The 22,996-nt window shown below is 59.5% G+C and overlaps 1 protein-coding gene across 1 annotated transcript in view; it reads left to right on the forward strand.

The window, feature by feature from the left end:
• ARHGEF10L (Rho guanine nucleotide exchange factor 10 like) overlaps nucleotides 1-22,996 on the forward strand; it is a 142,638-nt gene that overhangs the window by 77,286 nt on the left and 42,356 nt on the right. Inside the window, 7 exon segments of the mRNA XM_043573887.1 lie at nucleotides 3,827-3,972; nucleotides 5,617-5,631; nucleotides 5,860-6,041; nucleotides 9,459-9,574; nucleotides 10,131-10,258; nucleotides 11,664-11,764; nucleotides 19,618-19,739. Of these exon segments, the coding sequence (XP_043429822.1) occupies nucleotides 3,827-3,972; nucleotides 5,617-5,631; nucleotides 5,860-6,041; nucleotides 9,459-9,574; nucleotides 10,131-10,258; nucleotides 11,664-11,764; nucleotides 19,618-19,739 (810 nt within the window).

A 22,996-nucleotide genomic window follows, 5' to 3' on the forward strand; every position in this document is an offset into this window, starting at 1 on the left:
AGACTTTGCCAGTGGTGCTCACTGTGTGGCCTCAGGGGAATCACCCAACCTCTCTGAACCTCACTTGCTCCCTCTGAAACGAGGAGAACTCAGTGGGGCCTGACCCCAGGGCTGCCGTGAGGCAAACGGAGGCGTCGGCAAAGCAGCAGACCCAGAGTTCTTTTTTTTTTTTTTTTTTTTGAGTAAGTGTTACAACTCTGTTTATTTTTTTTAGACCCAGAGTTCTTAATACAAGGTGGCTGTTGTCATTATTAGTGTTTTATTTATTTATTTATTTATATGTTTATTTATTTAATTTGAGAGAGGGGGAGGAGGGGCAGAGAGTGAGAGAGAGAGAGAGAGAGGGGGAAAGAAAAAGAATCCCAAACAGGGACATCAGGCTTGATCCTATAACCCTGGAATAGTGAGCTGAGCCGAAATCAAGAGTTGGACACTTAGCCAATTGAGCCAGCCAGGCGCTCCTAGTGTTATTATTAAAAAAAAAAAATTTTTTTTTAATGTTCATTTATTTTTGAGAGAGAGAGAGACAGAGTGCGAGCAGGAGAGGGGCAGAGAGAGAGGGAGACACAGAATCCGAAGCAGGCTCCAGGCTCCGAGCTGTCAGCACAGAGCCTGACCAGCACTCGAACCCACGTATCGTGAGATCATGACCTGAGCCAAAGTGGGACACTCAACTGACTGAGCCACCCAGGCGCTCCGCCCCGGTGTTATTTTTAAAGAAGAAAGATGAGAAATTCAGGCCATGGTTTGGGACTGTAAACTCAGGAACATTCTAGTAAAGACAACAAAACAAAAAATCCCCCAAAACCTTGGAAAACTTTCAAATGAGTCTGTAGAGAACCTTGTTTTCAACATAAAAAGCCAGCACAAAAAACTGGAGTCCCCTAGAGTCACCTGTTGGTGCGCGTGACATGGGCGGCTCAAAGCCTCACCTAGATCTGGGAGGCCCTGCCCCCTGGGCCCCACCTTCTTTCTCCCACTGGAGGGCAGAGGTTGGTGGGGATGGCTCAGAGTGGGGTGACCCGCATGTCAGGGGACATAGGCAAGGACAGTGGCTGTTCTTTGGGGCAGAGACATTGTATAAGGTCATCATAGGAGGTGTTCAGATCTTTTGGGGCAAGACTGGGAGCCTCCTGGCTCTGTGGGCCCCGAAAGCAGAAGTAAGGCTAGTGACTAAGGCCAGTGAGATTTCAGCCACATGGGGTGGAACTTTCTGAGAGCACGGGAATTCTTGCCAGATGGCCAACAGCCCTTTCCAGGCGGACTGCCCTTTACGGTATATGATACTAACTTACACTGTCGTCTTTGATCTTCACCATGAGCCTGGAAACCCGGGCGAGGTAGCCTGTGGGGTTCCTTGCAGTTCTAGGCATCAGAGGTCCCACCTCTTAAGACTCTCCCTCCTCAGGCCAAATTCAGGCCGTACACATGCTTTTAGGCCCACATAGTATTTTCGAGAAGGTGGAATCGGTTGCCATCATTCAAAAATGGAAAGGATGTCCCAGAAAGTCCAGACTTGTAGGTCTGCTTGAGGGGCTGGAAGAGCTGGCACATTGGCCCGCCTTCCTGCCAGGAAGGTCACCTGAGTAGTGGCTGCCCCCGCAGTCCCCAGTCTATCCCCGCCTCCAGGCAGGCCTCCCTAACCTGCCCCACACCAGCTTTCTGTTTCAGGATGTCTCTTGAAAAACAGGCTTCAGGCCAGCCGTGGCACCTGCTCTGCACTTGGGAGGGGTCTTCTCCTGTCCCCTCCTTTGGCCCCCTTGTCTGTAACCAAGGGCTTTCTCTTGCTCGCACACCTGTGCACCTGTCGGGGGTGGGGGGTGCGAGGAGACCTGGCTGGGCAGGAGGAAATCCCTCTCTTCAGCATCACTGTTCTCTTCAGCTCTGTCCCCGATGGGACCCAGGCAGTAAGGGGCCAGGGTCACTGGCTGGAGGTCGGGAAGACCTGTTTGGTGTTGGACAAGGAGCAGAAGGCTCTGAGCCTCAGTTTCTGTACCTGTCAAGTGGGGGCATTTTTGAGACGTGTGGGGCGTGGTGGCGGTGTGGTGGCCACGCACTGCGCCTGCCTCGAGCTAGGGCCCCCCCCCCCCCCCCCCCGCCCCACCTTGGACAATCTCCGGTGATTTTCCTCTTGCCGTCCATCCCCTGGGGAAAAGCAGAATTGAAACTGGGCGCGCCCCAAACGGAACCCTGCCGGCTGTTTCAAAATGTGCCTGCTCAGGACCCTCCACAGGGGGGTTTGTGCAACATCCGCTCTTCTTTTCTTTTCATCTGCCTGAGGGGCAGGGGCGTGGTTTCCAGAAGCCCAGGGGACTTTCCTTCCAAGGTTCGGGTCGTGGCGCTCTTGGCAACCTTCTGGGGGGCCTGCTGTCCTCGGGCTTCCAGTCTTGTTTCCATGTGCTGGCGGCAGCTTGATGGAGGAGGTAGTGACACAGGGGAGCCCAGCCTTAGCCGTTACGCGGGGACTCCCGAGGGACCCCTGAGTCCCTTTTGTGTTGCGAGCGGTGGGGCCTCCCCACTGTCGCACCCAGCGCTGCCCAGGCTGGGGATGGCTTCCTCCTTTGGGGACGGGGATGGCCTCAGGGGCTGCGGAGCCCGCGAAACGGGAAGTGGGAGACTTAGGGCCACGTGCAGTGCCCAACACGCAAAGGGCATTGGTGCCGTTCAGGCTTTGGCGTTGATCGGAAAACATGGTTCTGTGGAGAATGACAGGCTGTTCTCTCCGGGGGGGCGGGGAGGCTTTGGGTGATCTGCCCTTTCCCAGCAGGGGTGAGGAGGGAGGGGAGGATGACTCTTGTCATCGGAGTCATGGGTTTTGGGAATGAATTTTGCTGAATACTCTCCTTCTCTCTGGGAAAAAAAAAAAAAATCCTTGTCAGTAAAAAGATGTTTTCCCGGTGGGTCCCTGGGCAGGACGGTGGTCCCGGTGCGGGCAGGGGGTTCTTGGTGCCCAGCCTGAGATTGGCAAAGGCCTGCTGAGGTGCTTGAGGCTCGAAGGTCTCCGGCCTCCTCGGAGGGTCGCCTCATTGGACGACAGATCTGTGCCAACCCCCTCGTGAGGCAAGGCTGGCCCAGGCCGTTCGGTTCAGGGTGCAGGGCTGAGACCTCTTCCAGGCTGGGAGTCTTCCCTGAGGGAGGCCACACCTCCTCACGGGGGGGGGGGGGGGGGGAGGGAGGAGGAGACTGTCACACAGCACGGTCGCGGGGATGGCAGTGCCCCAGTCTGTGGAGTGCCCTCGTGCAGGGCCAGCCTCTCGGGCGCGTGACCGGTGACAGGGCCCCACGCTTAGCCTGATGTTCTGCTGTCACTGTCATGAAATTCTTAGTAACATCTGAGTGGGGACTGCGTGATCACCTCGCACGGGGCTCTGCAAATTTACATAGCTGCCCCCCGCCCCCGTCACGCGTCACCTTGGTGATCTGAGCGGTAGATCAGCGCCCCACTTGACGGCTGAGGAAGCCGGGGTGTGGGGAGGTGAAGCGACCTGCCAGAGGGCTTTGTAGCTGGGGAGCGGGGAGCCAGGGCGGGAGTGCAAGTCTGCGCCTCTGGAGCCTGTGTTGCTGCTGGTGGCCACCGCGGGGGGGGGGGGGGGTGGGGTGGGGGGGAGGCTGCCAGGACCGGTCACCCCCGAGAAGGGGTGCTGGCTGTGGGCAAGGTGGGCGGTCAGAGAACCCAGCGTGTGGTCCCCTGGCCTCCTCCCCGGTGCCCCCCGCGCCGGTCCCCTTTGTGCACAGCGAGGGGACCCTGGCCCGCTGGTGCATTGGCGTCCCTGTCGCAGCCGGTGTGTGTTGTGGGTGTTGACTTTGCTCTGTCCCCCTCCCGCAGCTACTGACCTCGGGTCAGCGGCAGCTGCTCCTATGTGAGACGCTGACAGAGACCGTGTACGGTGACCGTGGGCAGCTGATCAAGTCCAAGGAGCGTAGGGTGTTCCTACTCAATGACATGCTGGTCTGTGCCAACATCAACTTCAAGTAAGTGGGTCTGGGCCGTGGCCACTCTCTAGGGACCCCCTCCTGCTGTGTCCCAGTTCCCGGACCGGCCTCTCTGTGATGGGGTGCCCTCTGGGCTCGGCTTAGGTCTCAGACATTCCAGCTTCCTCTCCCAGCCCTCTCGGCCTGCTCTGTCCCCGGTCCCCGGAGCTGGGGAGCGTATGGAGGGGTCATCTGGGCCAACCCCCGGCCTTTGGGCCAACAGCTGTCCATTTGTACGGACTGGTCTGTTCTGGAACTCTGCTGTTGGTAACTGAACAGCCTCCTGAGTTTCAGCCACGTTGCAATTCAAGAAATTCCCCCCCCCCCCCCCCCCCCCCCCCCCCCCCGCTGCCCAGGGCATTGTCTCCCCTACAGAGCCTGGCTGCCTCGTTCTGAGTCAGAGGTGGTGGAAATGCCCAGAGCGGGGCTTCCAGACTGTGCCGGAAAGAATCAGAGCCTGGACAGGGTGAGGGCGATTGTGCCCCGTGGGTTGCGTTAGACCTCCAGAAATTTCTTATTAGGCTCGCACCGGGAGTTCGCACAAGGACCGAGACATTTGACTTCTCTGGAAAAGTTGAGGCTCCGGCATTCTGGGCCTACACTGCCTGGGCCACTGGGGCCTGGAGCTGGGCCACGTGGCCCCCTTCCTGGGGAGGAGTCTCCACCTGGCCCACTTTACTCACTTGTGTCCCCTGCCTGGCCCTGTACGTGTCAGGGATTGTGACGGAGTGAGCTCCAGCTGTGTGACCCGTCCAGCTGTGACTCTTATCCACTCAAGCAGAGGAGGCTCTTTGCTCTCAGTATTTTATAACACTTTGACCAACATCAGGGCAACACCAGCATGGCAACGATCACTGAGGTCCAGAGGGAAATCGCCTGTACTCCAATGTGAATCCCTGCCCGACTCTCTTACTGCCCGCCCGGTGGAGCGCACGTGGGGTGGGGGACGCCTGAGGGGACTCACGTAGGCTCTGTACCTGGTGCAGGCACAGCCACGGAGCGGATTTGGGGATGGTCCCCATGCTTGGGGCTCACGCGCCCTGGAACGGGAGCAAGTGGGGCTGTCCTGGGACTCCCATCACCCTCCAGCCACCCATCCATCCATCCGTTAATCCATCAGATACTTCCTGGGTCCTTGCTTTATGCCAGTTCACGGGTCTGGAGGAGAGCCGGTACTGGAGGAGAGCGGACTTGGACAGAGAAGCTTCTGTTCTAGATCAGTGTGGGTGGTGCTTACGGCTGCCTCATCCATTCCCTCCCTCCCGCTCTCCCTCACTCACTCAAGCCCTGTGATTTTGAAGGCACCATAGCCGATGAACACCTGCTCTGCCCTCCTGTGGCTCAGGGACTAGCCTGGTATGAGCTGTGACGGGGATGCTGGTGGCCCACTGTGGCAGGGAGCGTGTGGGGGGGATTCGGCGTGAGTCACATGACCTCTCTGAGCGTCAGTGTCCTTGTCTGGCATAATACGAGCTTCCAGCAGGGCCACTGTGGCAATCACGGGTGACTAGAGGCTGGTGCCCAGCTCAGGGAGAAGGCCCCCCTGTGATCCCCGATGCCCACACCCGGCCCCGCTGTCTCAGTCCCCTAGAAGTCACTCACTAACGGTAATGACCTTCCCTTCTGTCTTGTCTTTTTCCTCAGGCCTGCCAACCACAGGTAGGGGTTTGGGCGCTCGGGGCCTTGGGGCATGTGATTCTGGATCTGGGCTGGGGCCTGGGCACCCCGGTGCTTTGGCCTCATCGGCGGGTCCCTGCTCTGCCTCGCTTGGTTCTGGCCTGAGGTCTTACGCTTGTCGCGAGGTGCCTGGCTGAGCTGGTGTGCCCTGGGCTGGCCCTGGGCCTGGGGTGCCGCGGGCCCTGCAGGGCTTCCTCTGTGTCCTGGCAGGGGCCAGCTGGAGATCAGCAGCCTGGTGCCCCTGGGGCCCAAGTACGTGGTCAAGTGGAACACAGCACTGCCCCAGGTGCAGGTGGTGGAGGTGGGCCAGGATGGCAGCTCCTACGACAAGGACAACGTGCTCATCCAGCATGCAGGCACCAAGAAGGCCTCTGCCGCAGGCCAGGCCCAGAGTGAGTACCCGCCCCGCTGCCGCCCAGGCCTGGGGGCCCTGTCTGGGGACCCCAGAACGATGGGCCACTCGGCCAAGAGGCCCTTGCTGGTTTGCACGCTGCATACCCACGACCCACCTGAGCACGCGCGTCCTGCAGGCACGTCCTGCTGCGCGAGGGATGGCTGCTGGTCCCCGCCCCCGCCCACCCCGCCCCTACCCCCTCCAGCACGTCTGTGCCCATTCGAGCACTCGTGTGCCGTGCCCGGCGGGACTTGCACCACTACCTGGCCACTGCCTGCCTCCTCCGGGACCTCGGCGGCTGTCCCTTCTCTTTGTGCCTCAGTTTGCCACTCCGTGCGGGGAAGGGCCCAGGTGACACTCACTGAGGCCCCTACATCCTCAGGGACAGGCTCGGGGCCCAAGGAGATCGAGAACGCAGAGTGTGGCCGGCAGCCTCCCAGCCCCGCGCCCCCAGCCGTCTCCATGGTGGCTTCCGTCCCTCCCTGCACCTCTGTGCCCTTCCTGTCCGTCCTCCACCCACCCCCGGAGCTGGCTCTTGCGATGCAGATCCGATCTGTGTGTGTCCCCCTCTGCTCCCAACCCACCCATGGCTTGTCATTGCTCTCAGGGTAAAGTCCCAGGTCCTCGCGGGCTCCGTGCACCCCTCCTTTGGGCGCCTGTCCACCCCGCCCTCCCTGGGCCAGCCACACCGGGCCTCTGGGTTCCTGAGGGGCAGAGACCCCTCCGGCCACAGGGCCTTCTCCCAGGCTCTGCCTGCAGAATCTTCTGCCGTTGTATTTTGGCCTAGTCTGCCCTTCCTCCTCTTAGCTCAGATAGCACCTCTGCAGAGAAGCCTTTTCTGATTCCCTTGGATGGGCAGGTCCCCTTGTCCCCTGCTCCCAGGGCCTGTTAATTTTTTTTTTTAAATTTTTTAAAATGTTTATTTGTTTTTGAGAGAGAGAGAGAGAGCGAGTGGGGAGGAACAGAGAGAGAGGGAGACAGAGTCCGAAGCGGGCTCCAGGCTCCGAGCTGTCAGCACAGAGCCTGACGCGGGGCTCGAACTCACAAACTGTGAGATGATGACCAGAGCCGACTGAGCCGCCCAGGCGCCCCTCTCGGGGCCCGGTTTTATGGTCACCATCACTAGTGACGGTTCTGCTGCAGCCCTCGCCCCAGAGCCTGGTGTGCGATGGGGGTTAAGGCATGTTTGTCGAATGAGTGAAGGGGGCCTTGCTGCAGGGCTGGCAGAGAGGAGCTGTGCCTGAGGCACCTTCCACAGGCAGGAGGCTGCTCGGCCCGACTCTGTCCCGTGCCTGACCCCGGAGGTGGCCTCACTGGACTGCCAGCAATTCTGGAAACTTTGAGGGAGCGATTGCATCATGCGCTCTTGCCCTAGGAGGGCTGGGCTGCAGAGTCGCGCCTGCTCCCAGATTTGTGCCTCTTCCCCTGGGTTTTGTGAGCAGGAAGGCTGTTTTGCGGTTCACAGAAGCCCCCGGCGAGGGGCTCATCGGCCCCATTTGTCTTCCTCTGAGGTGCCTTTACCCCAGCTTGACTCCGCCTTACCTCTACTGCTCTGGGGCCCCCGCTTCGTGACTTGTCCGTGGCCACATTTCTCAAACTAGAGTCATCCACGGCCAGACTCCCTGAAAGAGGGGGAAAAAAAAAGAATTCTTGCTGAAGCCTCATCAGCCTCGACTGATTTTTTTTTATTACGTTGCTATTCAAATAGGTGCACATATAAGGCTAGCTCTAATAAGCTCCTTATGCTCATATGTCCCTTGAACAACCATAAAGCCAAAACGAAATCACAAATGGAATAAAAATGAAGCCTCAAAACAATGAAATTCAAATTAACAGCGTGAACGTGATGGATGATGTTGTTTTGCTGGAACCAAATCGCTCACGCCGTGGGCGTGGCCCTCTTCTGGGCCAGGTTCTTTTGGGTTTGTCCACACCTGCACGCACCCCAGGGCACGTAGACGGTGACCCGCACTCCCCACCGGCTCACCCGCCCAGGCCGCTGGCGAGTCTGTTCTTGCCTCTCTTTTGGCGTGAGTGTGTTACCTCCCTCCCCTGCACACCTCGCTTCTGCTCTGTCCCTGCCTGACCACTCACTACCAGAGTCCACAGGAGCCCTGACCCCACGCAGCAAAATGCGTTTTGAAAGTCACGGTATCCGAGTGACTCAGGATGTGCATCTGGTCTTTTTTTTTTTTTTTTTTTTAATTTTTAAAAAATGTGTTTATTTATTGATTTTGAGAGAGAGTGGGAGAGAGAGAGCGAGCGAGCAGGCCCCATGCTGTCAGCGCAGAGCCTGATGTGGGGCTCGAACCCGCGAACCGTGAGATCGTGACCTGGGCCGAAAGCAAGAGCCGGGCGCTTAACCGACTGAGCCACCCAGGCGCCCCATGGATGTGCATCTGTTTTCTTTCTTTCTTTTTTTTTTAAAATTTTTTTAACGTTTATTTATTTTTGAGACAGAGAGAGACAGAGCATGAACGGGGAGGGGCAGAGAGAGAGGGAGACACAGAATCTGAAACAGGCTCCAGGCTCTGAGCTGTCCGCATAGAGCCCGACGTGGGTCTCGAACTCACGGACCGCGAGATCATGACCTGAGCCGAAGTCGGCCGCTTAACCGACGGAGCCACCCAGGCGCCCCATGGATGTGCGTCTGTTTTCTAGATAGTCATCTAAACCCCCAGATAAGCCCTCCCCTGGGATTCCATAAGACCTCAGCTTGAGGAACCGTGGCCTAGAGGCTACAGCCCACATTCCCTGTCTCCGCATTCAAGGATTTCCCCACGTGGCCCCAGTACTTACCACGTGTGTGTGATCACCAGAGGTCTGGACACCCTCACCGTCCCAGCGCCCTGATGTCTTTCTCCCTAGTGCCTTCCATCATCGTTCTTAATTGCTGTTAATTGGCTGCTGCCCCTGTCCCCCGTCACTTGGTTCATAAGCTCCACGAGAGCAGGGACCCTATCTGTCTGCTTTGCAGCTACGTCACCGACACCTGCAAGAGAATCTGGGACCCAGTAGGTCCCCGGCACATCTTTGAACAACTTGCCCTTTCTGGGTTTCCTCCAGCCACAGTGCCTTTGTACGTGCCGTTCTCCTTTCTGGCCGTGCCCATTACATCCCCAGCCCCGTGAAGGTTCCTCACCGCTTGCAGGCACAGTTGGGTCTCGATCTTCTGGCCTCCTGTGACCCTTTGAGTGTGGCCCGGACCCTAGGTGCTAAACCACCTGTGATGACATCTGTCCCCCTAGTAGACTAGGGACTCCACCGGGGCAAGAGCCTGGTAATGCTTCCTTCTGTGTCTCTAGCGCCATATCTCCGGCGCGACAGGTCTTCTCCTGTGCGGTGAGTGGACGCTTGGGTCCTTGTTGGCACCTTCTCCACCCCTGAAGTTGAGTTGGGTCTCTTCTCCGTCCAGATAAGGTGTATTTCGGCCCCCCGCGCCTCTTCCAGGAGCTGCAGGATCTGCAGAAGGACCTGGCTGTCGTAGAGCAGATAACCTTCCTCATCAGCACGCTGCACGGCACCTACCAGGTACACAGCACTGGCCCGGCTTCGTTGGGCTCCGGGCAGCGCCCAGACTCAGCAGGCAAAGTGGGAGAGGGCTCCTGTCTTAGCCCAGGCCCCAGGCATGCTCCTGGCTTCTGAATTCCCACAGGCAGCATGAGCGGCCAAAGCTCCCCATGGCTCCCTGGAGGTCTGGTGTGCGGCCTCTGCTTTGGGCAGAGGTTCTGATTCGGATTGAGTGGGGGCTGGCTGCGTGGTGACGTTTTTCTTCTCTGCACGATGACTAGTCCATCTTGCAGCCCCTTCCTGGACCTCAGCCCGGGCTGGAGAAGAAGCCGGCTGGGGGGTTGTGTCCCTCTCAAAGGAGGGGTGCCAGGTGGGGTCTGAGCCCCGGGCTGGGGGAGCTTACTCGGGGTCTGCAGCGGGGAGCCGGTCACCCGCTGTGGCTGAGCGGGTGGCCCCTGTCGAGCTCTCGGACCTCCCGGCTCCTGTCCCTCTGGGCACCCTGAGTGCCGAGGGTCCTGTGTGGCTTTTGGGGAGCCGGCCGGCTGTGTGGTGACCTCACTGGCCTCCTCAACCCTAGAACCTGAACATGACCGTGGCTCAAGACTGGTGCCTGGCCCTGCAGAGGCTAATGCGGGTGAAGGAGGAGGAGATCCACTCGGCCAACAAGTGCCGTCTCAGGCTCCTGCTTCCTGGAAAACCTGACAAGTGAGATGGGGAGTGGACAGCGCGGAAAGGGGGGTGCTCCCGAGAGGCGGCACCTGGAGCCGATCTGCTCATCAGGGTGGTGACGGGTGACGGGTGACGGGTGTGTGCACAATGTGGGCCCTGCCCAGCACGGCACTTGGCGCGGAGTGGGTGCTCCTTGTGGAATGAATGCATGAACAAACGAATGAATGACGGATTCATACTTGGGCCCGTCCTCTGCTAGGAGACTGAGGACTCAGACCCTCTGCTGTCGGTTGGCTCTGTTTGTGCGGTGACCTTGTCACTCACTTCAGACTGTGCAGAGTCCCGGGACCGGGCCCTGGGTCTCCTCTTGGACCGAGGCTGGGTCTCCGGCCTCCCCCCGGATGCCCACACAGGCGCTGGGGCTCCCTAGACCCTCTGCTGATGTTTGTGGAATTGATGACAGATATAGCAGAGGTGAGGAAAGGTATCTGAGCCCCATTTTGCAGATGAGGGTGGCGAGGCCCAAAGAGCTGTCGGATCGCCCCGTGGCCACAGAGTAGGCGGTCGAGCCAGGCTCCGACGGGCTCTGGCTCTGAAGCCTGGGCTGGCACAATGAGGGGTCCACGGCCTGCGTTTGACCTCGAGGATGAGGGGACGGTGGGGGACAGAGGGTTCCAAGCACACTGGCTGCATGGAGAGGGAGCACTGTCATTCGAGAGAGGGCCACCAGCCCAGGAGCCCAGGAGACGAGGCTCCAGGCTAGGGTCTCAGGGGCAGAGAGGCAGGGCCCTGAGCCGTAATCCCAATCTGCCACGCCCCTGCTGAGTGGCCTCTCGCAGCCCCTTCCTGCCCCCGCACCCCTTTCTCTGTGCGGAGTTGGTGACACTAGCCTTGCCTGCCTCCCGGGATGGCTCCTGGCGGAGAGCCTGCCCCAGAGGACTCTGAGGGCGCTGCTCCAAGGTGAGGGGACAGTGTTGTGACAACAGCGGCCCCTAGCTGCCCAAGCCTGGGCACAACCTCATTCATTCCCGGCTTCATTCACTCGTGCGTCCATTCCACAGATGTCTGCTGGATACCCACACTGTGCCCGGTCCTGGGAGTCCGAGAGGGCCCTTTCCTGCCTGCACGGGCTCCCGGTCGGACGTGCTCGTGTGTCTGACAGGCCCGTGGAGAGCTGACCGGGGAGCCCGGGCAGGGCAGGTGCTGGAGGCTGGGCTGCGGAACGCGGCCTGATCGCTTTGGGGAGGGACCTCCCTTCTGGGGCCACGGTGGGTGGAGGGACCCCTCCCCCAGGAGACCTCGGCTTTGCCGGCTGCCAGCCTTTCTGGCCACCCTTCGGTGCTCCGAGCAGAGTCATTGCCACTGTGAGTGCGCGTGGTCGAGGGAAGAGCTGGGTGCTCGCTGTGGACACTCGCTCACGCTCGTCACCCTCTTGCCGCAGATCTGGCCGCCCCATCAGCTTCATGGTGGTCTTCATCACCCCTAACCCCCTGAGCAAGATCTCCTGGGTCAACAGGTTGCACCTGGCCAAGATTGGACTCCGTGAGTAAAGGCCCGGGGAGAGGGCCCAGGAGACAGGAATGCGGAGCCGGGAGGCCTGGGTGTGTGTGTGTGTGTGTGTGTGTGTGTGTGTGTGTGTGTGCGCGCGCGCGCGCGCGCACGCGTGCACGTGGGGGCGGGGGGCTTCTGAGTTGGAAGGAGGTCGTGCGGTGGAGAAATACCGGAGCCAGTTCTGAGCGCTGAGGCTTTGCCTCGTAACCCTGGACAAGCCACTGCTCCTCTCTGAGCCTCAGTTTCCCCATCTATCAAGTGATGGCAGTTCACCACATAAATGACCTGGGGGAGGGCGGTTGGAGCGTGGCTGCTGAGGGGGTTTCTTTTGGTGGAGGGGGGGTGACGAAAGTGTTCTAGAAGTAGGTAGTGGTGATGGTCGCTCCACTCTGAACGTGCTAGAAACCAGTGACGTCAACGCGAGAGAAGGGCGGTTTCGTGGTCACCCCCTTCTGTCTCAGTAAAGCTGCTACCAAAAGAGAAACGCCACACGGTGCGGGTGAGATTAAACTGATTCTCAAGCGGGACCTCCTTGTGATCTAACCACGTAGGTAAATACCAGACATGTGTGGACAGCGTTTCCTCTGGGGCATTTTTCTGCGCATTTTACACACATCTCTTTCATTTCACACTGACGATGACCCTAGGAGGCAGGTCTGTCGTGATCCCCCTTTTAGCGGAGAGGGTTCTGAGGCCCAGAGAGGGCCATTGACTTGCCCGAGCTCACCTAGAAGGAGGGGGCCGAGCTGGGGTTCAGACCCTGGGCCCTCGGCCCCCAGAGCCCAGTCTGGACCGTTGTCTCTCTGCCTTCCCACGTTGGAGAGTTTCTGTCTGCAAAACACATCTGTTAAGTTGTCATTACTTTCTTTGTCCTCGTTTTGAATTGACAAAAGGCCTGGGTCCTTGTCATTCAGCACTGCCATATCCTGTGACGCACTAGCATTCCTATTTGCTGCCTCCGGCCGGTAGCAGGGACATTTTTGTTGTTGTTTGCTTTTTCATTGTTGGTTGTCGTTTCTAGTGATCTTTTTCTAGGCTTTGAAACATTTCTGGGAAGAGGTTAGGACCTTTGTCACTGGCTTTCATCAATTCAAAGATATTGAGTGAGGCTTTACTGTGAGTTTAGGCCTGGGGGGAAAGAGCGGTGATGAAAACTGAAAGATCTCTGCTGTCAAGGAAACTATAATTTATGAGGGGCAGACAGATATTACACGAGGAGCAAATCAACAGGGGGAGGCGGTGCTGTTTAGGGGACACAGCTGGGCGGCATGACGCTCACCAAGCCTGGGGGCCAGGGCTGCCGTCAGGGAGGGCCTCTGAGGAGGTGGCATCCGAAGCCGAAGCAGTCTAGGCTTCAGAAGAGCAAGTGCAAAGGTCCTGTGGTGACCAGAGCTGATGAGTGATGGGGAGAGAAGCAGGCAGGTGGAAGAACGGGCCGTATTTCCGGAACACCAGGGCCAGGTGCGTGGAACTTAAACTCTGGATGGAACGGGCGGCTGTTCCTCGTGGCAGTGAGAGCTGGACAGCCCCCTGAACTGGGTTCCACTTGAGTGGATCACTCTGCTTGCTGGGCCCAGAGGGCATGTGGAGGCGGGAGGGAATGGAGGAGATGGTTGCTCTGGGGGAGCCAGTCCCTTCTTGGATCTGTTGCTGATGCGGCACAGGCCTCCGCTGGATGTTTCTGGGTGACCAGGAGGGCTGCGGAGGGAGGAGAGAGGATTTCAAGCACAGCCAGCCCCGCTGTGGGAACGCTCGCCCCAGGAAGGCTGACGTGACTCCCCCGCAGGCCCGCGGAGCACTTTGGGAGCACTTTGGTCTCGGGCGCGCCTGAGCCGATTTTACACCTGCTCTAAAGGCGGGTCAGCCTCCTGCTGCTTTGCTGAGTGGGGCTTGGGCTTTGGCGTTGGAGGGAGACGGGCTGAACGGGGTGAGCCTCTCCTTTCTCGGCTGCCTGTGACGCTCAGCCGCTTTATCTCCACGCGGTTTCACTGCAGCAAAAGTTTTAATGGAAGGAGAGTCATTTGAAATCTTATTTGAAAGCCTGGGTTCCCCTGGGGCTTGAATAATTTGTTCCTTTTATTTTGCCAGTTTTTTTTTTTTTTTTAATCTGCAGTGCCTGGTTGGGTGGGGTGGGGGATAATACGAGCCTGTTAGTAATAGAATACGTTAAAAACATTTGTTCACAAAGGATGTGATTCCTTTAATTTTTTCCCCCCTGTCTTCCTCTTTTCCTGACTACCACGTTGAGAAAGGAGAGGTCCGGAATGGGGGCGCCTGGGATTCAGCGTGGGCGGGGGGGGGGGTCAGTTCTGCCCCTTGGGAGGAAAGGCCAGGGTGCCCGGGGCATCTGGGGACCCGTTTCACATCCCAGTGGGGCCCCCACTGTGCCGTGCGCTCTGGGGAAAGGCAGGCTCCCTCCTGGTAACTTGGACTAGAGCTCCCGTGGTCCTGTCCCCGCTTACATTTTGGGATCTTCGGTCCTTGTGAAATGGATCCGGACTGCCTGGCTTTCATTTCCCAGTTCTGTCCCTTTACCAGCTCTGCGATCCTGGGCTGATGATTGAGCCTTCAGAGGCCTGTCTCCACCAGAAAGGGGGGATAAAGCCAGTGCCCTCACGGGGCTCTTGTGCATATTCAGGGAGGCCAGCACCTGGCACGTGGAAGAAACTCTGAGGACGGGGGGCACCTGCGTCGCCTAGACGGGGAAGTGACCGGGCTGAGGTCGCATACGATTCAGCACAGAACGGGGGTGGGACACCTTCCCACCCTCTGCCAATTAGTTTCCTATTCATGAAGCCTCCAGAAAAGAGCTGGGACCTCTTTCCCCCAGAGGAGGGAGAGGCGTGGCTGAGGGCTTCTGGTTCCACCTTCCCATGTCCCCTCACCTGAAGCCCTCCAAGTGCTGTATTCCTGGCTTTTCCACCCCACGGACCCCTGGGGCCTCTCCTACCACAGTCCTTATTCTCCCCTTCCCAGAGGACCCGGGCTGGGCAGGATGCCGGCTGCCGCCAGGTTCTCAGGGTACATCCTCGAAGGCACGGCCTGGGCCCCCACTCCTCGCTGTGTCTGACTTGGTTAATTTTCCAGCCCTCGTCCTCACGGATAGAACTTATAATTTATGAGGGGCAGACAGATATTACACGAGGGGCAAATCAACAGGGGGAGACGGTGCTGCTTAGGGGACACAGCTGGGCGGCATGACGGTCACCGAGCCTGGGGGCCAGGGCTGCCATCAGGGAGGGCCTCTGAGGAGGTGGCATCCGAAGCCGAAGCAGTCTAGGCTTCAGAAGAGCAAGTGCAAAGGTCCTGTGGTGACCAGAGCTGATGAGTGACGGGGAGAGAAGCAGGCAGGTGGAAGAACGGGCCGCATTTCCGGAACACCAGGGCCAGGTGCGTGGAACTTAAACTCTGGATGGGACGGGCGGCTGTTCCTCGTGGCAGTGAGAGCTGGACAGCATCCCGATCTGGTTTCTACCCGGCCTCTGTTCCACCTGACTGCGAGCCAGTGAAGGATCCTGAGCGTGGCCCAGGCCGCGTGCTGAACTCTCATCTCCACTAACCCTCAACCAGTGCAGAGGCGGGCGCCGGGACCTGCCCCAGCCCTCGGGTCTGCCCTCTGGAGGGGTATTAGCCCAGCTGGCCGACCACGGCCATTCACCTGGCCTCTCGGGGCACCAGTGTCTCTCCGTCTCCACGATGGGGCGTATTGGGAAAAGAGGGGTGCCGAGGTCCCACCGGCCCCCCACGTCCGTGACTGCGGCCAGCGGCATCTCCCTGGCACCGGGGGCATGAGAGGGCCTCGAGGGCAGCCTCGGATTTGGAAAGTAGAGAAGGGTGGTCCGGCCTGTCCCCCTGGGGCTAGTGGTGGCAGGATAGGCACAGCGCTGGGAGTGAGTGCAGGAAGGCTTTGGGGGCAGGTTGGGGTAGAGAAGCAGGGCGGGGCCGGGGGCTCAGCATGGTGGAGGCGGGGTGGCCGCCCTCGAGCATACCTACCCGTAGACTCCTCCCTCGGGGACGGTGATCTCCGTGCGCTTCATTTCCTGCGGGCCTGGCACATGCCAGGCATCAAATCCTTTCTTCCCAGCGCTCACGATGACACTGAATGGCTGGAGGCATTTCCCCCGTCCTCCAGATGAGGCCACAGACTCAGAGAGGTTAAGTGTCTGCTCTGTGTCGCACAGCGAGCTGGAGGTAGCTGGGGGATCTGCCAGGGGCTTCCTGGCAGAGTCGGCCTCCGGCCGCGGGTGAGGTTGTGAGGTGGGGGGAGTGGAAAGGGACGTGGCCTCCAGCCCCGGAGCTCCCCCCCGCCCCCGCTGCGCCCTGGGGTGCTCTCGTGTTCGGTGGGTGCCGACAAACAGAGCTGGGCTCTAAATAAGCCCCCACTTAATGTCAGTTGGAACTCGAGGCCTTGCCGATGCTGCCAGTTCTTAATGTCACTTATCCCGAGCGGGCTCTCAATTTTCGACCGCAACAGCCTTCTAATTTGGTCTCAGCCGCTCTGGTTTTGTGACAGGAACAATGGCAGTGGCAGATGGGGAGCAACAACTCCATTTTCTTTTAACGTTCGCGATCGCAGGCAGGGAAGGCACCATCTGGAAGGAGAAGGTCAGATCATTAAAAAAATATATAATAATAAATTGCCGGGACTCGGTGGGCCGTGGGCGTGGGGGGAAGGGTTGATGTTCACAGGCTGGGCTCCCGGAAGGAGCTGGAGCTCCGGGGGGGTGGGGGGCGGTCGGTTTGAGCGGCCTGCAGGGCTCTCATGGGGCCTGGGCGGGGGGCTGCGTGACCGTAAGCTCCCTGAGAGCAGGGCGGACTCGAGTCCCATCTATCTTCGTTTGTCGCCGGCCGGGGGCTTGTCCAGGACGCCGTGTGGTGATGTCCCCTGCCGAGGCGGAGGCGGCTGCCCCGCAGGGCGGGCTGTCTGGGCTGTCACACCCCGTGCTGCGGGCCCAGGCAGGGTGCCCCCACCGGTCGGTCCCCTGCCTCCTGGGCCCCGCGTTGGGCTTCTCCTCCTGGCCTCCGGTCCCCTCTGGGGTAGGAGGGGGACGCAATCACCGACCAGTCCCGGCGGCCCTAAGGACGAAACGAAGCCTCATGCGGGGCAGAGCCTTGTAATCCGTGCCGTGTGGTGCACGTTGGCACTGTTGTGAGGGTGCCTGGGCCGTGCCGTAGTTGGCCTTTCTGTGGTGGCCTCGTCTCCCTAGTGACGGGATCCGGCTTCGTTGGACTCTGCCTCCAGGAGCCAGTGGGGCGGAGGGCTGGCGCCTCTGGCGAAGCAGGTTGTGCACGTGGTGATGCCTGACATTTACGGATGTCTTGGATGAGCATCGTCACCTGCCACCTCGTCCCAGCTGCTCTCGCCGTGACCCACATGGAGACGCCACCTTTCTGTGGTGGCGGTGGCATTTTTAAAAGCCACTTTATTGAGGTACGACTGACATACCTCACACAGAACACAGGCGTAGTTGGGGAGCCCGTGGGCACACATGTGCACAAACACGCATACACTCATGCACGCACACCCACTCACACACACTTATGTAGGTACACACCCACGCACACATGTGCATGCACACGCGCACGCACACCCACACCTACACTTACGCAGGTACACACGCATGCACACAGACTTGTGCACACACTCGTGCACACACACACTCCCACACACACTCATGCACATGCTCCCGCACACACACTCCCGCGCATACACACTCATGCACACACACACTCCTATACACACTTCCGCACACACACTTATGTAGGTACATTCACACATGCACGCACACCCACACCTACGGAGGTATACACGCATGCACACAGACTTGTGCACACACTCATGCACACACACGCATGCACACACACACTCCCACACACACTCCCGCGCACACACTTATGTAGGTACACACGCATGCACACACGCACACACCCCCACACTTATGGAGGTACACACACATGCACACAGACTTGTGCACACACGCATGCACACACACACGTGCATGCACGCATGCACACACATTTATGCACACAGAGGAAAAAAGAGGCAAGTCAGTAAAAGCGCCAGAAACTGTGTTAAGGGCCACGACAGACCAGGGGCTGAGATGGCAGGTGATGGAGGGGCAGGGGACGGTGATGGTCACTTAGGGCTGCTCCCAGAAGGTGATAGGAGGGGAGGAGCCAGGCCTGGAGGGCAGAGGACAGCTTTCCAGGTGGAGGGAACATCCTGGGCCTAAGTTGCTGAGGAGAGCCTAGGGCAGTGGAGCCTGTGACCGAGGGAGGAGGCTGGGAGGGAAGGAGTGTCCTCACAGTTCTGGAAGGGCTGGATTTTACTCCAAGTGGATGGGACTCGATGGATGCGGGAATGGCAAGGTCCAGTGGAAGTTCAGTGGGATGGCTCTGGCTGTCGTGGGCGGGAACAACTGTAGGGGACAGTAGTGAGCACGGGAAGCCCGTCTGGCTGGTGGGCCCTGTGGGGCTGAGCTGACCCTTGCTTGGCCGGTCCAGGGTGGGCCCGGGTTCCAGCTTCCTCCTTGCCACTGAGTGGACTCGTGGGTGGGGATGGCCGCCGTCACAACCCTTCTGCGGAAGACCTCTCCTCCCAGGCCCGAAGCTCAGCCTGCTGGCATTGCATTCAGTGGCCCCTGTCCCCTGGGGCACCCTGTCCTGTGCCTCTGGCTCTCCCTCTCCAGGGCAGAGGTACCTGCTGGCTGTCCAGGGTCGGTGATACCCACGGGCCTCAGCGGGGGGCTGGTTGCTGGGAGATGGCATTTGTGTCGGACAGACCCAGGTCCCCACCTGGACTCTGCCACCAGGCCATGCACGTGACCTAGCCCGTTACCTAATCCCCAAGGGTCGGTCTCGGCGTCGTTGCCCTTAAAGCGAACATCGTGATCCTGATTGTGCTCGATTGTTGTGAAAGCGAGGCCTGGGAACGTGTCTGTAGCACCGTGCCCCTGCTGTCCCCACGTGGGGTGCAAAGAAGGCTGGGCTCCTGTGCAGGGAGAGTTCCACCTGCTCGCTCACGCCCCCCCCCCCACCGCCCCCGCTTTTCATTCACCCCATCCGTCCGTGCTCGCGGAGCATTCCAGCACGCTGGGTGCCAGGGAGACCGTGGCAAACAAGACAGACCAGGTCTTGCTGCCTCGAGGTCACATTCCAGAGACCTAAGGAGGCAGACCATAAACCAGGAAACAGACAAAATGATTTTAGATTGAGGTGAGGCGATGCGGGAAATAAGATGTGGTCTTTAGAACCGGTTTCCGAGAGAGGGGCCCATCGTAGGCAGGGTGGTCAGGGAGGACTTCTTGGAGGTGGTGCCGTGTGAGGGAGCCCTGACCCATGGGGAGGAGACGTGGCAGGGTGTAGTTTGGCAGATGTGAGTGCAGTGGTGTCCGGATGTGAGTCCAGGGTCGGGGCCTCAGTGTCCAGCTGGCCTGGGGACTTGGAGGCAGATGACCACCCGGGACTCAGGGTAGGTCTCAAAGGAAGCAGGAGGGAGTCATCCTCTTGACCGTCATCCTCAGAGTCAGGTGGAGAGCGGCATGGCTGCATCATCTTTCAGCCTGTTTGGGGGGCCATCTCCCACCTCTAGAAGCATGTCCGGAAGCTCTCAGTGAAGGCAGCAGGGCCTGGGGACTGTGCTCAGCGTCACATGCTTTTTGAAACCCTTTCTCGTCTCCAGGACCCAAGCCTTAGGTTCCCCGACTCGCTGCTCGGGACCCACAGCCATGACCATGGAGTGAGGTCACCTTTCCTCTTGGCTGGGCCGGCGTGGGGCTGGGGGCGGCCCCCTGGGCTTTGCGGGGCTCTGACCGGCTTGACCCACCTCCTTCCTCTTGCTGTAGGGGAGGAGAACCAGCCGGGCTGGCTGTGTCCGGACGAGGACAAGAAAAGCAGAGCCCCGTTCTGGTGCCCCATCCTGGCCTGCTGCATTCCTGCCTTCTCCCCCCGGGGCCTCAGCCTGCAGGTGAGTGTGGAACGGATCTCGCCGAGCCCACCACGAAGGTGGCTCCTGGGGGAACCAGAGTTTCCAGGATGTGCCCACCGCTGGAGAGGGCCCGGCTGCAGTCCCGGCTTCCCCACCTCTCGCTGACGGAGTCGGTCAAGACCTTTTGTTGCTCTAGGAGCCCGCTTTCCCACCAAAGAGGATAGACGCCTTCTGTGGGTCAAGTGAATGGAAAAATTCCATGGTTTTGAGCTAACGAATAGCAGTGATCTCATCAGTTGATGGTGCGACTCCAGCTAGGAAGATAGGCCGGAATATGCCCAAGGGGCTCTGCCAGACCGTGGGTTGGACCCTTTATGAGGCCGCCAGCCGGGAGCTGGTCTCTGGCTGCAGCCGCCACGCCTCCATTTGTCAAGCACCTACTGTATTCCGCCCCCCGCCCCCGCTTTGCCTCCACTCTCTTGTTTTAATAAGATCCCCATGCATAGATGTTTCTAGATTAGTTTCATGGGTTAGGAAACTAAGGCACAGATAGGCGGCGTGAGTTTCTAAAAACACAGCCAGTAGTGATGGGTCCAGGAATTGGAACCTCGCTTTGCCTGATTCCAGCCCCCGTGTTCTTAACCACCGGGACGCTTGCTCCACTGGCTTCCGTCCCCGATGTCCTGGCCATCTGGAGTGATCCCTGCCCGTCCTCTTCCCTGGGTGAGGGGGTCATGTGAGCTTTGGGGGGCGGGAGCAGGCTTGGGACCTAGGCCCAGATACATAAGCCCCAAGAGACAAGCTCGTTGGGGTGTAGACTGGGGCACGAAGCATACATGCCCTTGAGATGTCCGTTCATTCATTCACTCATTCATTCTTTTGTCTGTTCTGTACATAATTTTTGAGCACCTGCTGTGTGCCAGGCCCTGTGCTGGACGCTGGGTATATGGTGGTGACCAACACATACAAGGGCCCCACCCTCCTGTGGCTTTTAACCTGGAGACAGACAGCGGCTCCCCGGCTAACACAGGGAAACGCAGAAGAGTGATGTGTGTTATAGAGGAAATAAGTCAGCTGTGATGGATACAGAGGTGGGGCCCCATGACGAGGGGGCAGGGAGGGTCTCATGGAGGAGGTGGCTTTTAAACTGAGACCTGAATGGCAAGCAGGCTGCAGTCCCTTGAGGGCCCAGGGGAAGGATATGCCAAACAGACAGGGCAGCCCAGAGGAACAGTCTGGGCAGCTGCAGCTCGGGGAGCCGGGCAGAGAGGCTGGCGATGAAGTCTGATGTGGGCACAGTGGGCCAGCCAGCTTCCCTGGCTCGTCAGGTTTGGTTTTCGTTCTCAGGACAGTGAAACCCCAAGGATGGCTCCACACAGGGGAGCGGCACGATCTGATGTACATTTTGGAAAGATCGTCTGGTTCCTCTGGCTGTTGTGAACTGTGGCTCCTGAAGGGGGCAAGAGACAGACCGATATGGACCTTGGCGGCCGGCGGGGGTGGGGGGGGGGTGTCCCGCCAAGCTGTGGCAGGACATGGTACAGGTGGAGGTAGGGCCGGACTAGGGCAAGGGGAGCGAGAATTCACCTGATCCTAATTCTCAAGGTAATACTTACAAAGTCAAATCAGCAAATTGTGACCTTGGCTTGGCTGCATTTATTGGGTGAGTGACAGGCGGGGATTAGGGTGAGGCACAGTCGTGCCAGGGCAGAGACCGTTGCTGTCTTTATTTCAGGCTCACTGATTGTTCACCGTGGGTTTTTTGGCATTAATTTTTATTGCCCCAAACTGTGTTATATATAATATTCCCTTCGACGTGGGAGTGTGTCGGCCCCACTCTCCCCCGTCTTGTCCTGGTCCCAGAGGGGGCAGTGGGCAGGGGACACGGGGACACATTTGGGGAGTGTGCCGGCATAGGGCTGGCTGATCTGATGAGGGTTTAGAGGGCGGCCGCGGGGGCAGGAGGGACGTGACGGGTCTTGGGCTTGTGTACCCGCAAGTGGTGTCGGGAGATGGGGGTGTGTTCCCCGTGCCACAGCCTGATTTAGGGGCGCAGTGAGAGAGACGGGTGAGCTTCCCAGCGCTGCTGGGGGGGCAGCGGCCGGGACAGCGGCAGCGACAATATGGTGGCAAGCCCTTTCGCGAGGCATCTGTGCCCGGCTCTGTTCGAGGCACTTCTCCACGGCTAACTCTGGTCCCCCCAGCTGCCCTCAGAGGCAGGGCTTGCCCACGCCCACCGGGCAAGGCGAGTTCTCTTGACTCGTGCCCCATCCTGCTTTTCTTGCCTCTCACGGCCTTGGCTGATGTTCTCCCTGGCGTCGGTCCCCCCACCAAACATTTCTGGCGGGGGGCGGGGGGGGGAAGGACAGACGCTGTTCATTTCTATACGGCTTGGGGAAGTCGGCCTTTGTAGGCCTTTATTGATTGATTGATTATTTATTGATTCATGGGGAGGCCCTGCCGAGTCTTGTGAGCTCTTTCCCAGCATGGCGGGCGTTCTCACATACCTTTCGGGCCAGGCAGGGGTGGGGTAGAAGGGCAGGCTGTTCAGGGTCCACCCTGCCCGTGGCTCATCTGGTCCTAGGACTCCGGAGAAGGCTGATCTGGGGTGACTTCCAACCCCCCTTCCCCTTTCCCCAACTGCCAGGGCTCAGGCTATTCATGGGTAGTAAAGTCTGAGACAAGCTGCAGCTCCCAGGGCCCCCCTGAAAGAAACCCCCACCTGTCTGGGGAGCCATCATCCGCCTCATACTCCTTATGTGGAGCCCTCAGGGCCTGGGGGTGTGTAGGCCGGGGAGCATCCTTAGCCCCCTCCAAGCCCCCCACCTGCCACCTCCTGAAGAGCCCCCTGCGGGAGCAAAGAGAACCCCCAGTGAATCTCCGGGGGCGGCGAGCCTGTGGAGCTCCTGAGGGACATACCAGAATCTGCATGTGCCCATCTGCTGGGTCCCGAGACACCACTCCCGCTCCGCCTGCACCTGCCTCCCACCCCGGACCGGGCAGATGCGCCCCATCAGCTCTGTGCAGGCGGCCAGATGAATTAGGGGCCCGGAGCGCCAGGGCCTTGTCCAACCCGCGTGGCAACAGATGTGAGCCTATTGGCCGCTGTCTGGGCCTCCTGGCCCGCCGCCTCTCTCCAGGATTCGGGCTCTGTGGCTGGCCTCCTGGGAGCCCAGGACTCAGTCTGCCTTCCGGGAAAATGCTCGCTGGCCCCAGCCCCCTCCCAGCGTGGACGAGGTCCGTGCTATGTCCTGCCAGCTGGATGAGGGCGTGCGTGGGGTTCTCCCCGTCAAAGG

The sequence above is a fragment of the Prionailurus bengalensis genome, chromosome C1 (assembly GCF_016509475.1).
Source record: "Prionailurus bengalensis isolate Pbe53 chromosome C1, Fcat_Pben_1.1_paternal_pri, whole genome shotgun sequence".
NCBI classification, from domain to species: domain Eukaryota; kingdom Metazoa; phylum Chordata; class Mammalia; order Carnivora; family Felidae; genus Prionailurus; species Prionailurus bengalensis.